General features: G+C 39.9%; 1 protein-coding gene across 2 annotated transcripts in view; it reads left to right on the top strand.

The window, feature by feature from the left end:
* dhx15 (DEAH (Asp-Glu-Ala-His) box helicase 15) overlaps positions 1–14,133 on the top strand; it is a 44,709-nt gene that overhangs the window by 16,169 nt on the left and 14,407 nt on the right. For both annotated transcript variants that reach the window (XM_014004377.1, XM_014004376.1), the window contains exons 6-9: positions 3,292–3,459; positions 12,094–12,180; positions 12,556–12,705; positions 13,765–13,873. In XM_014004377.1, coding sequence (XP_013859831.1) covers positions 3,292–3,459; positions 12,094–12,180; positions 12,556–12,705; positions 13,765–13,873 — 514 coding nt within the window. The remainder of the gene's footprint in view (positions 1–3,291; positions 3,460–12,093; positions 12,181–12,555; positions 12,706–13,764; positions 13,874–14,133) is intronic.

The following is a 14,133-nucleotide window of genomic DNA, read 5'->3' as shown; positions in this document are numbered from 1 at the left end:
CTGAGGTCGACTGAGGGACTATTTTTTTCGCCACGGGACGTGTTTCCTCCTCGCGACGCGGCGCGCATCAAATCAGACGTCTTTAAAAAAACATAAATTGAGGCGTATACTTTTTATCATATCTTCGCATCTACTTGGCCTAACAACACAATTTAAAAACTGGTTTAAAGTTMTAAGTCTCTGCTTTTCACTCGAGAGTCTCAGAGAGGGCGGATCTACAGGTAGAGTTTTTTTTCCCTAAACTTTATTTAGGTCAGCCAGCATTAACAACGCTCTGCGGGTGACGTAAACGGCTCCGCAACATGGCGAGGGATGCGTAAATCACGGGACACAACGAATCGATAATGAAACTCGTTGCCAACGCTTTTAATAATCGATTTTTATCGATTTTATCGATCCATTGTTGCAGCCCTAGTCTAGACTCTGTGTTATGAATCACTCTCAGCTACTACCACTCCAGAWTTTAGCTCAATATCTGTAAAATTTACAGWGTTATCACCATTTTTGTGCTTTSTAATTTCAGTTGGCTGTGGCGGCCATCTTTAATTGCCTTKGCTTTAAACATTAACGAGTTATAAAAGTATATCCAATAAATATTTCCTGAAAATTGTATTAAAATCCATCCAGTGGTTCATGAGCTACTTTACTAACAGACATACAAATGAATTTAAATAGTTAAGGACATCATTTTAAACTAAGAATTAGCTCAACGTGTTAGTGCTCAGAGTTTATGTTGTGGATGACTCTCGGTTACTACCACACCAAATTTTGGGTTAGTATTTGTAAAACTGACTGAGTTAGAACCATTTTTGTTATTGTTTTTAGTGTCAGTTGTCTGTGGCAGCCATCTTGACTTGAGTTGACTTTGTCAGTTAATTTTTTTGTAGATTAATTTTGAAAGTTTCATTCAAGTTTGTTCTGTTCATGAGATATTTTTGTAGCAGACAGGCACACACGAAAGTTTCTGCATTGCTCCCAGGGGCCTGCAGGTGGCGCAACAGCACAGACCATCAGGTGACACTTAGAGGAACCACAGCTTCCTCAAGATTAAAAGATTGTTGTTTGAGGAAAAAAATGGCTCCTAATAGAGGAAATAAACTGAAGCTGTTTTTACTGAAACTAAAGAAAAACAACCAATAATTGTATAAAAGGAATTATAATCTTTTTATTTTATTTTTTTAATTTTTAGGCAAATACAGTCAAGGAATAAAGAACATTCACCCTCTTTCAGTTCTACAGTGCCATGGCATATAGGAGGGATTTTGGCCCACTCTTCTTTCCAACGTTGCTTCAGTTCATAAAGATTAGCAAAAAAAAAGGGTTTCTGCACATCCCACTTAAAGGGATAATCTGGTGATTTTTGCAGTAATATACTTATCAATGGTTTGTCGTTTGACGTGATGTTGGTCAAGTAAGCAAAAGTTTTCATCCAGGCTAGGCTAATGGCTACCCAAACAAAAGCCTGCTTTACATTGTTTTTKTCAGGCTTATAATTAACTAATTCTAAAAAGAAAAAACAAACAAACAAAAAAAAAGTGCCAGTCCTGTTGTAGATCTGTGTTTGGGGTCATCATTGGTGCACACAGCTAACCAAAAAGTTAGCTTCACTAACCTTTAATCTGCTGAACAAGAATCTTAGTTTCACTAAACAGTTTAAAAATTATGGGAAGCTAACCACTAACTGCTAAGTTGACTGTCACTCGCGTCWTCTCCTCCTGGTTGAAGTTTTCTATTGGTGTAGCTTGAAAGTGGGTGGGATCATTTATGGCAAATTGGCCAATCCAAACCGGAGTTATAGCCCTGTCTAACTTGTGATACTTCCAGTTTATCCCTTTTAAATAAAAAGCATTTCTTTGACTGAGTTTGTATTTTTATAAATACCGTTTGAAGTTAGTCAAACAACAYGACAAATACGTTCTCTACCATATTTTATACTTAGTCAATTTTTGTATTTTTCTAAATATTGTTAATTGTTTAATTTCTCCTGTGATGGACTTGCGACCTGTCCAGGGTGTACCCCGCCCCTCGCACTGTGACTGCTGGATATGGGCACCAGTGACCCACGTGACCCTGAAAAGGAAGAAGCGTGTACAGAAAATGGATGGATGGATGGATGGGATGTTTAATTTCTTTTTAATGCTCATAGTTTGAAGTTCAGCCGCTAAAGATGCTACATGCTACACACACAGTGCCTGACACGTCCAGCACTGCTTGTAAGAGGAGATCATTTTTTATGTAATTTGGGTTAAATAGCATAAAAATGGAAGTCCGCTAAATTAGGTTATGCTAACGTGTGAATATTTTAGCGCAACTGTTTGCTAGTGGTTTCCAAAGTTAGCAAAAAAGCTAAYGYGTTAATGAGAATCTGTCAGCTWTAAGTGGTTTAGCGGAATTGTGCCCACCGCTGTGCTTGACAGTTTGTGTGAGGTCTTGTGGTTTATTTGTTCAAGTTCRTGTATTTSAGACAAAAAACATATTTTTTTCTTGTWAACCTTACATACAAAAGAAGAAACCTTATGAAAAAAGCCATACTTTTGTTTTCGTTGTSCTGCCATGACCTTTAACCTGCTAAATGAGGCCTTTCACGGAGCTCTTAACACATCAGCTGTTAGATGGGAATAATTTCAGAACGGGGTAAAGATGGGATCATTTKTATTACGTCCTGACACATAAAAACTTCTGAGCTGAAACTGTCGAACATTTAGCACGTCGTTTTCTTCTTTTTATTTCAGTCTTCACTTTTCATTTTTTGGAGCACCGGTTTCAGAYCCCCGTGTTTCGTAAGCGTGCCTTCTTATTCCTGGCACCGCTCACGGCTCCTCGCTGCCAGCCCACCGGCTCGAGAACGTTCAGCTCCGCTAAACTGATCTGCCGTGATTTGCCGCTGGGTATGCATCGACGCTGCAGCCTCATATCACCCCCCCACCACCACCACCACCACCCCACAATGCTGCACTGTGGAATAATGAACCCCTGTTTGAGCGCGTCTCTTGCTTTCTGCGAGCGTGATCGTCTGTGTTTTCCATGATTGCCGCATTTGACAACAGAGCCACGGGGAGCGCGGCAAAGCAGACTGCAGTCCAGGTTTAATTTCCTCCATCAGATGGAACGATAGTTAGAACAAATGTTCTGTAGCAGGGAAGCACGGATTCCCCCCCGGTTGCTGCCCCCACCCATCACCCCGATCCGCCCGCCATTGTTTATCCAGGTGTCTCTCAGAACCTGTTTGATTCCGGATGTTTGCGCACACCGGCGACTCTGGGATTAATTGTCACGCTTTTCATCTTTCAGGAAATTGATGAAGCCTGCAAGCGCATCAGGCGGGAGGTCGACAACCTGGGGCCCCAAGTCGGCGACATGAAGATCATCCCGCTGTACTCCACGCTGCCCCCCCAGCAGCAGCAGAGGATCTTCGAGCCGCCCCCGCCCAAAAAGGCGAGCGGCGCCGTCGGGAGGAAGGTAAAAAAAAAAAAAAAACGTTGTCGCGGTCGGTGCAGAAACATTTGACGGAGAGAGGAAGCGAAGGGCCAGATGGGGAAGTGGATGAATAAACTAAGAGAGCTTGAAGGTGGAAAACTTTTTCTCTCCTTTTTTTTCTACTCCCCCACTTTTCCCTCAGCTTCAGCGCGGGGCTGACTCACACAACATATGCTGCTTTTGTAAGCTGAAGATTCTCTGCTCTAAATTATAACTGGGRTATTACTCACAGCCTGTGAGCTGGAGGAAAGAGCTGCAGTCATGTCTATACACATGTGTAAATGTGCCTGTTAGCAAAATATCTCATAAACCCCTGGATGGATTTTAGTGAAACTTTCAGAAAATAATAATTGAKTACACATCTATAACTGATTAACATTTGGAACATATTGGGTTCAAAATGGCCGCCACAGCCAACTAACTTCAATAAACACAAGAATTGCTCTAACTCACTCCATTTGACAAATATTGTGCTAAAATTTGGCATGAAAGTAGCTTAGACTGATCCCGAGCAAATTTTCAAAGCACCAATAGATTGTGCCCAAACTTTGTTTAAAATTGTACAGTTAACTATTGCTGTTAACTCCAATTRTCTGTTAGCAAAATATTTCATAAACCATTAGATAAATTTTAGTGAAACTTTTTGAATATAACAAATGGGTATACTTCTGCAACTGATGAACTTTTGGAACATATTTGATTAAAAATGACCGCCACAGCCAACTAAATTCAATAAACACAAAAATTGCTTTAACTCACTCATGTTAAAAGATATTGGGCTAAATTTTGGCATGAAAGAAGTTGAGAATGATCCATGTCAAGTCTTTTGAGCACCAACAGACTGTGCCCAATTTTCGCTTAAAATGTGGCTATTAACTCTTGCTGGTAATTCCATTTGTCTGTTAGCAAAATATCTCATGAACCTCTGGTTAGACTTTAATGAAACTAATTAATTTGATGTTCATCTACAACTCAATAATGTTTGGAGTCAATCCAATTTAAGATGGCTGCCACAGATCAGCAACATCAATCAACCCCAAAAAAGCTACAACTCAATGAATTTGACAAATGAGCTAAAATTTGAAATGGTTGGTGGTTGATGTGTTGTGGCTCATACTCTGAGCRTGACATCTCRCAGCATCACATATTMGMTGGTCAGAAAAAACTAAAGCCTAAGAAGATGTTAATGTAAAACTGTAAGGCGGTGAGCAATATGCATTCCTTTATTTACAATCTATTTATTTTTCATTTAGCCTCAGTAAAAATGATCGTGCTCGTATCGATACAAGCACAGGCRAGCTTCCCTATTTTCGTGTGACAGTTTCTGTTCATAGTATCAGCTCCAACTGCTCTGTCACGCTGCTGGCTCGGGATCTGAGAGAATAGCAGAGCGCCGTCTCTGCTGCCAGCCAATGAGCAAACACTCATCCCCAACAGCTGATAGGGGACGGTGTTGATGAATGACTCATTGCTGCGATCCAGCTAATTGTGTCAGATCAGGCCGACACGAGCAGCAGAAGTATTTATGGGCTGTCAAAGTTAAACACATTGTGATACATCAAATAAAATAAAACAAAAAAATCACTCCGTTCTACCTGGATTTGGGGACTTTAAGAGTCACGACGATGCATTTAGCAGTCATCAGTAGGATTGTTTACGTAAAAGCACAAGTGACAAAAACAGGAGCAGAAGTTTGCAAGGAGGTGGTGTCTATCACCTGCGATCATTAGGTGAGAGGTGGATAAAACAGGTGGGTACAAATCCAGCAGAGACGCATGGGATGATGAAATAACGCCCTTGGCCTATGACACGGTTTTRTAAGCCACGAACTCAGAAATARGCCATGATTCTTAAATASTGGCTTCGCAAAACACGACYGCACGGCTCACTGGTTGCAAACAAATACAATACTTTAATACAGAGATTCTTAACCCATAGCGCCACCTTGAGGGCCTCAAAAGAACAACAGTTTTTAACTTTGGGTCGCAGAGGGCCGTGGGACTGCATTGATTTGGAATAAGGTGCAATACACTTCCTCACCACTAGTTGCAGCAGTGCGCCACTCAGATGTTTAACAACTTTTTTAATATGTAGAAGAAGAATTGTAGAAACCTGCTGAGAATGGAAACCTATTTTAAACGAAAAGTAGAAGCAAAAATGAAAGTAACTCATCAAAAAACACCGAAGTTTGTCACTAATATGAATGTGCAGCTTCTGGTTTTACCATGCAGTATTTTAACAGTTCAAAAGATAATCAAATACGTTTGCAGATACAACTATATTTTAATTTGCACTTTAAATTAATTTTTGTAGTTTTATTTTTGAATATATTTTAAAGAAATTTAAAACTTGTCGAAAAGCTGTTACGGTTATTGTTTGTCACTAATATGAAGAGCAGCTTCTGGTTGCAAAAGTTTAAAAAGGCTATATTGTCATTTGTACTTTATCAAATTTATTTTTACAGGTTTTTTTATTTGAAATATTTACATTAAACATTTTTAATTTATTTATTTTATGCCCACAATTTTATTTTTTGAATTGCCTTATTTTGTTATTGTTTATATTAAAAATATATAATTTTGTGCTGATAAGCCTGAGTGGTCTGTTGACTGACCTTTGCATTTGTTCAAATCATTGTTATTGGCAGGTTACAATGTAAAAAAGTTTGTCATACTCATGTCTTGTGATTATTYGACAGGAGTTTTAAACTGTAAGTGTATTTAATTTAGTTATGGTAATTATGATAGTTTAGTTATAATGTAAATACAATAAAAATTAAACCAAGATTTAGAATAATTATCATTTTGATCCACACATTGGTAATGTCTGACTGGGCCTCGTGCCAAAAAGGTTAAGAACCCCTGCTTTAATACAACCCCAATTCCAATGAAGTTGTGTACAGAAAACGATGATWTGCAAATTAAAATCTTTTCAACCTATATTCAATGGAAAACCCTGCAAAGACAAGACATTTAATATTCAAATGAATAAACCATCACAGGGCCTGTGATGGACTTGCGACCTGTCCAGGGTGTACCCCGCCCCTCGCACTGTGACTGCTGGATATGGGCACCAGTGACCCACGTGACACTGAAAGGYATAAGCGTGTCCAGAAAATGGATGGATGGATTCAATAAATTTGAACTTGATGCCTGCAAAATGTTCCAAAGAAAGGTGGGACAGATTAACACTGTGGTACATCAGCTTTCCTTTTAACAACACTCAGTAAGTGTTTGGGAACTGAGGACACTAATTGCTGAAGCGTTGGATGTGGAATTCTTTCTCATTCTTGCCTAATGTACAGTTTCAGTTTCTCAACAGTCCAGCGTCTTTGCTGTGGTATTTTGCGCTTTATAATACTCCACACATTTTCAACTGCAAGCAGGCCAGTCTAGCACCTGCACTCTTTAACAATGAAGCCACACTGTTGTAACTTGTTAGAATGTGGCTTGGCATTGTCTTGCTGAAATAAGCAGGATGTCCCTGAAAAAGACGTGGCTTAGATGGCAGCAAATGTTGCTCCAAAACCAAAAACAACTTTGCGCTGATAACAATCCGGACTTTTCCTCTTTGGCCCGGAGGACACGGTTAAATGATATTCCAAATTCCAAATTGAGTGAATATTTGCAAAAAACAATAATATTTATCCATTTGAACATTAAATATCTTGTCTTTGTAATGTAGTTTGTAATGTAATCAATTGAATATAGGTTAAAAAGGATTTGCAAATAATATGTTTTACACAATAATGTTTGTCCAAATTTAAAAATATGTCATCACAATCTCCATTAAAAAAAAGTCAGTGATGATGAAGAAACTAATATTCAGTTTTGTTTTCTCCTGAAGTAGCCAAAACAAGAATCTCCATAATGAAATGAAGTACAGTTTAGTTGCTTGAACCGTATACCCAGCATTCCCTTTTAGTTTTCAGGAAAGCACAGTTTACGCTCCGCCCACCCCTACACCACCCACCCCAACATCAATTTGTCATGTTCTTGTTGAATTGGCGAGGTGGCATCTAAAGTTGCCGTCCTTGAAGTAAATGTGCTTCTCTTCAGTGACTGACTGAGCAACTCATCAAGTGAAAAATGTAGAGGTGTCATCCAAGCCAGCTCAAGAGGAAGTAGTGAAGAAGAATTAAGGTTCGCCACATCTGGCGCCTCGCATGCTAACGACTGCATTAGGCAACCCTCAATTAACATAAAGCACCCGGCTCGTCATTGCTCTATTTCTCTTGGAATGCTACCTATCTTCCATTTTTGAGCGGTTTAATCATTTCAAACTGTGACAGGAGTTGAGTAATGACGAGCGACAACGGCAATCTCACTTAGCGACAGAGACAGACATGCGTTCCCTAATAAATCTGCTATACTTAAATATTTTCTAACATGGCCGTGTTTCAGACGTTCCCTCCTGATGTCACTTAAGATTGTGCCAGGTATCAATTCCAATGAGCTTGGAATGTGAGTACATCAACGCTGCTCTGGGGCATGTTGTTCTCCTCTCTAGTCAGGGGAAGGCTTTATTTGTCAACAAGGCAGCGCTTCCCAGCAGGGAACGTGAAAGATGGCCCATTTTAGCTATAGTGCTTGCTCTCCTGCAGGTAATAACCCAGAAATAACATGCAGAGATGATGCTCTAATGATATTACTGATGAAGAAGTCAGGATAATCCAGCGCAGGAACAGACTGGAAGGAGCCAGCCTGCGTTCAGCGTAATGGTCCTAGACCCGGATAATCCTTCAGAATCAATGCAGTCAATGAGGCCACCCATATGATCATGAAATGTGAGAGGGTGTCATGTGCGGCATCTGCCGGAGCGCCGACTGTGACCCGGTTCACGAATCAGAGACAGCCTCCTCGAGTCAGTTTTTTTTAACCTGACTTTGAATCATTCCTTTCTCTTGTTTTCTTGTCGAGGTTTTGTAAAAATGATGCCAGCATCATCACGATACTCTGAACTGTGCTATAGCCGAGTCAGATTAGTTCTTTATAGGCGACAATTAAACCAATAATAAACATTAGGTTGCTAATGGGAATTATACAAGAAGAAAACATTTACTGTATAGTTATTTTTAGGATTGCACCGATGATAGTTTTCTGGGACGATTTTTGTCTCTCTCGAAGAATTATGTAACAACATAGAAGATAGCTTCTAATTTCTGGTGGAATTAAACTTTTTAGTTAACAATGAATTGTTTACAGTTAAAAAACAGCCTTCATATTTCTCAGTTTCAGAACTTTATCTCTCTTTGTATCCCTCTCTTTCTAAGATGTTAGTTTTAAACACCTTAAGATATTATTTTTTAGCTAAATTTATAGTATCAGTGAGTATTTCCTAATGAAAAGTGTGTTTTTATTTATGCTTAGCCATGGTTAAAAATTGGTTCTAGGTTCTAGAACATCAGAATGGTGAGTCATGGTCGAGCTAAAGGTATTCCGATTCCAATCACTTTATAGAATTGGCACGTCTCTCTAGACTAGTATCCGTTTCAAATGTGTGATGTTTTATTTGCTTAGGAAGTAAAAAAAAACATTAAAATTCCTGCTTTTAAGATCGTCCTTGGGTTCATGTTCTACTTTTGAGCTGAATGCCTGCTCTTTTACTAACTCGATAGCTTTTTCCAGTTAACAAAATGTAGTTTTTGTCACATTGTGATCACATCGTGGCAACCAACCGTGTGTATATATATAAAAAAAAAACCTAACCATTTTCCCTGCGTGATAGGTTTCGTACTGGCCTTTATTTCCATCTCTTCATTTTTCAGCTTGAATACTAAAGGGAATGTTTCTTTCGACAGGTGAATTACTCGAGGTCAGAGGCAGAATGAGGGGAGGAAAGGCCCCTCTCTGGCATTAATAACTAAACAGTCAGGCATTCTCAGGCTGTGGAGAAATCCTCACTTAAAAGATGGGATTTAAAAATCTCCAAGGCTCGCAGCTTGGAGACGGCTGAAGAGGCAYGGCTACAAAGGAAGTGTGTCAAGTGTGCAAAATTGGTTCTGTGGACGTGCATCCGCAAAGACCACAGTCACTGTTTGGTCTTGACATTTTCACATAAAGACTAACAAAATAATAAAAAAGTGAGCATCAAATGGTTAGCCTACAGCTTGTTTTTGTGTTGTTGAGGAGTCTGTTTTCTCCCCAACACCTGCTTTCATAATATAATCACTAACACTGGTGGAACAGTTTCCTGTAAATTTGTCCACGTCCTGGTTTTCTGAGGCTGAAGTGTCTTGAAGATTTAAAAGCTTTTTCCAGTGTTATTTAAGGAGAACTTTTCCTCGCGGCAGTCAAAGTTTGCATGAGTGTGGCAGAAAATCTCTTCCTCCCTTTCTCCCTCCATCCCAGTTCGTCTGCATGCTGCAAGCGAAAGACTCGGGCTAATGTGACTCATTGGATAATTTAGCTTTGATTCGTCTGTCGTTCCTCGTAGACATCTTCGCTGTAAGGGAAAGTAGTAAGGTCTGAGACTGCAGCATGGTGCGGGTTCTTGGTTTTCCCACCGGTCATGTTCTAAGAAACTGAGCGGCTTTTATCATATTTGTTATGTTTTTTTCTTTCATGCTTCCTTTTCCGTCACAAAATATCTCACAACAAAARCAGTTCAGAGATGTTACATAAGCAGAGTACAGCYCCCATCACAACAAAGYAACCAAAGTAGCCCCCATCACAACYAAGTTCAAGATCTGTTAAACTGACTGATTTATACCCATTTTTATGGCCATCTTGAATTGGGTTGTCTCCAAATTATGATTATTGGCTTATGAGATAAGCGAGGTAAGTAAGGTTAGGTTCGATCCTTGACGATGTGGAGGTGRCTTCCTGTTACTCTTTTGGACTTGGCCGAGCCCCTGGGGCCAAGACTCGACCACCAGGTGCTTGTCGGCAAGCACCCAAACAACACCTTGTTCCAGGAAGGTTGTCCAGTTTCCCTTTTCTGGACGAGCTTTCCTGATTCRTATGTTGATTCATTTATCAAGGGTTGTGAAACGCTCTTAGTCTGATTCCTCCCCCAAGGCCTGTTCGCGACGGAAGACCCTACCGTTGGCTAATGSCCCAGACAACATAGCTCCTAGGATCGTGGGGGTGCTCAAACCCCTGCACCACGTTAAGGTAGCAATTCTGCGGAGGGGTATTTTGTGGAGGAGTATCTGGGTGTTTTGTTCATGAGTAATGGTAGGATGGAGCTGGAGATTGATCAAGGGATTGGGGCCTCATCTTCAGTAATGAGGGCGTTGCTTTGRTCAGTCGTGGTGAAGAAAGAGCTGAGTCGAAAAACRAAGCTCTCTGTTAACTGGTCTGTCTACGTTCCAACTAGGGCTGCCATGGTTAGTCAACTAGTTGACGACTAATCGACTATTAAAATGGTTGATGACTAATTTAATAGTYGATTAGTCGTTTTCTTTGTTTTTTACATTGTTTTTCTCTCCAAACTGCTTTGACACCTTCCACTGCCACATCTGCCTTTCTGTCCTTGACACACATGCACAGTAGTGGTAACTGGGGTAGGCCGTGGACTTCACAAGATGTTATACAAACAGGCTCTGATATCATGGCTAGCCAGCAACGGAGCTCAAAAATGTGGGATAATTTTAAGAAAATGAAAGAGAAACCTGTGCGATATCTGCAAGGCAGAACTTGCCTTCCACAGCAATTATTTTTAGTTAGCATATAGCTAAAATCTAACGATGTTTATATAATAGCAGCTGCATTCTGGCACGATAAGCTCTATGTTTTATATTCAATTAACGTATGATCCGATCAGCCGACTAATCAAAAAAAATAATTGGTGATTAGTCGACTATAAAAATAATCGTTTGTGGCAGCCCTAGTTCTAACCCCCACATGTGGTCATGAGGTGTGGATCATGACCACAGGTGATCATGATGGTAGAACAAGATCCTGGATACAAGCATCCAAAATGAGCTTCTTCATCTGAGGGGAGTTGCTGCTCCCTCACATCAAAAGGTTGAGGTGGTTCATTTGATTAGGATGCCTCCTGGACTCTTCCCTTTAGAGGTGTTCCAGGCATGTCCCACTCTAAGAAACAGGACTCACTGGAGAGAATTTKTATCCTCTCTGGCATAGGAACACCTTGGGGTACCCCAGGAAGAGCTGTAAAGTGTCGCGGGAGAGGGAGGTTTGGGKTTTTCTCCTAGACCTGTTGCCTCGTCGACCTGAACATGGATAAGCGACAGAAGATGAAATATTCYACTAAGAGATGAACAGTTTGAAGCAAAAATACTGCACAATATGCWGCCCATCAAATTTCAGCTTAATATCTATAAAATAGGCTGAGTTGTGGCTAATATTTTGTTTGCTGAGGCCCACTAGCAGTGACAGCCATCTTGGATTTGGTYCATGAAATACTTTATTTTGTAACAAACAGGTAGATTTGACCAATGTTTAAACAATATGCTGTTAAAGCCTTAATAGAAGATTCTGGAGTTAGGTTKGTTCATATCAAAGCAGATTATTATTAAAGTCAATGATTCTCTGACTAACTGATGAACATACATAAAATTAATTAGAAGTGATTGAATGCGAGGGCCTCGTCTGTCCCCCTGAGCACCTTGAGTGGATCATTTGAAATCACGTGTCTTTTTGTCTGCAGGTCGTCGTGTCAACAAACATYGCCGAGACGTCCCTGACCATCGACGGAGTGGTGTTTGTAATTGATCCCGGATTTGCCAAGCAAAAGGTTAGCGTCGCCTCCTCACCGCCACCGCCACAAGTCTTTATCTGCTGCGATCATCTGCTTCTGTTGCCTGAGAATCCCCAGATAAACACAGCGGTGCACAAGTGACAGTGGCAGAGATGGAAAAGCCTGTTACTTATTCCTCTGACATTTCAGCAGCCCGGAGCCAAGTCATATACACGGCACAAAAAGAGATTATATATGCACTACGGTGGATTGGCTGCATATGTCACTCTGCAGCTTTTTGTCGGCAGCTTGTAGATCAGAGCAGCGACTTACTTTTCTTTACCTCCACTCTAGTTTTAAGTTTTATATTTAGCCTGAAACATAGCTGAGCTGTGTTTTGTTTTTGTTTTTTTTGTGTGTGTGTTTTTTTAGGTGTATAATCCACGCATCAGAGTGGAATCCCTTTTAGTCACGGCCATCAGCAAGGCCTCCGCTCAGCAGAGAGCAGGCCGAGCTGGACGGACGCGCCCGGGAAAGTGTTTCCGTCTTTACACAGAGAAAGCTTACAGGACAGAAATGCAGGTGAGAAACAGTTTTGATTGGGAACTGTTAAAATCATTTGTTTTCCCMGTATTTTTATTTTTTTGTTTGTTTTTGTTTTCTGYACRMTTCTGCATCAAACTTTGTGTTATTTTCTGGCACCTTTAGGTAGCCGTTTGATATTTTTAGCTTTTAGCTAAGCTTTTACTGCTTTTAGCTCCTGTGTTGCTACTTTTAGCATTTAGCTACTGTTTTGTTAATTTGAACTCATAGTTAGCCTTTTGCTTTCTTTAGCTATTAGCTAAGCTTTTACTGCTTTTGCCTCCTATRTTGCTACATTTTAGCTTTTACCTAGCATTTTGCTACTTTTGTCTTCTGTGTTTGCCACTTTTAGCTTCTAACTACTGTTCTGTTACTTTGAACTCATAGTTAGTCTTTTGCTATATTTAGCTATTAGCTAAGCTTTTACTCCTTTTGCCTCCTGTGTTGCTAATTGAAGCTTTTAACTTTTTGTTTGCTGCTTCTAGCTTCTGTTAGTTGTAGTTTTTAGCTAGCATGTTGTTCGTTTTAGCTATTGTTTTACTTCTTTAAGCTTGTACAACTCAGTTTAGTTTCTACAACAAAGCCTTTCAGCGTTTCTGCTGTATTTTCCTTAAAAATTGTAATTTTTTAGTTTCAAATTTAAACCTGTTTCAGTTTGTATAGTRCAATTTGTAATGCCTAAAACATCTCGTATCTCCCTCGAGCAACCTTCYAGCTGGAGAAACTCCTTCATGCAAAATTTACTCCTAGATCTCTTGGATTTTAGATCCTTTTCTTGAAAATTGCACTTTTCTGCTCTTCCTCTTGAGCTGTGTTACCTCGTACAGCCACCTTATAACAAATGAACTGAGGGAAGCCCAGTTTTTCACTTAAACTCAAATCTTGCATGTCTCTCCTAGTTGAATAGGTTTTTTTTTTAAACTAGCCCTTCAGGTGCCCCTTACTCCCTRTTCCTGTTCCAGCTGACATATGACTGATGCATGAGAAGATTATAAGCACTGTGACTGATTCGTTTTAAATTGTTCCTTGGGCTGCTCGTGTACCTCTGTAACGACGCAGGACAACACATATCCAGAGATCCTGAGGTCTAATCTCGGCTCCGTCGTGCTGCAGCTGAAGAAACTGGGCATTGATGACTTGGTGCACTTTGACTTTATGGACCCGCCAGGTTAGTTTCAAGTTGCTAACCTGTTTTTTCCTCTGTTCATTAGGGAAAATKTGTTTTGTCCATTTTTTTGTTTAAATCATGTAGGTTTTCAGCAAAATATCAAATGAACTAGAGAATTTGCATTTCCTTTGAAAATGCAGTGTGAATCCTTAATACTAAAGATATTTGCTGAATAGTTAAAATCAGAGGTCTATAAAGTACTTGAAAAATATAACTAAGTAAAGGTAAAATTACATGAACAGAAAATGACTGGTAAAATA

This window comes from Austrofundulus limnaeus, unplaced genomic scaffold (assembly GCF_001266775.1).
Source record: "Austrofundulus limnaeus strain Quisiro unplaced genomic scaffold, Austrofundulus_limnaeus-1.0 Scaffold23, whole genome shotgun sequence".
In the NCBI taxonomy this organism is placed as follows: Eukaryota; Metazoa; Chordata; class Actinopteri; order Cyprinodontiformes; family Rivulidae; genus Austrofundulus; species Austrofundulus limnaeus.
The sequence above is the reverse complement of the archived record's forward strand: the minus strand, read 5'-3'. Positions and strand labels throughout refer to the sequence as shown.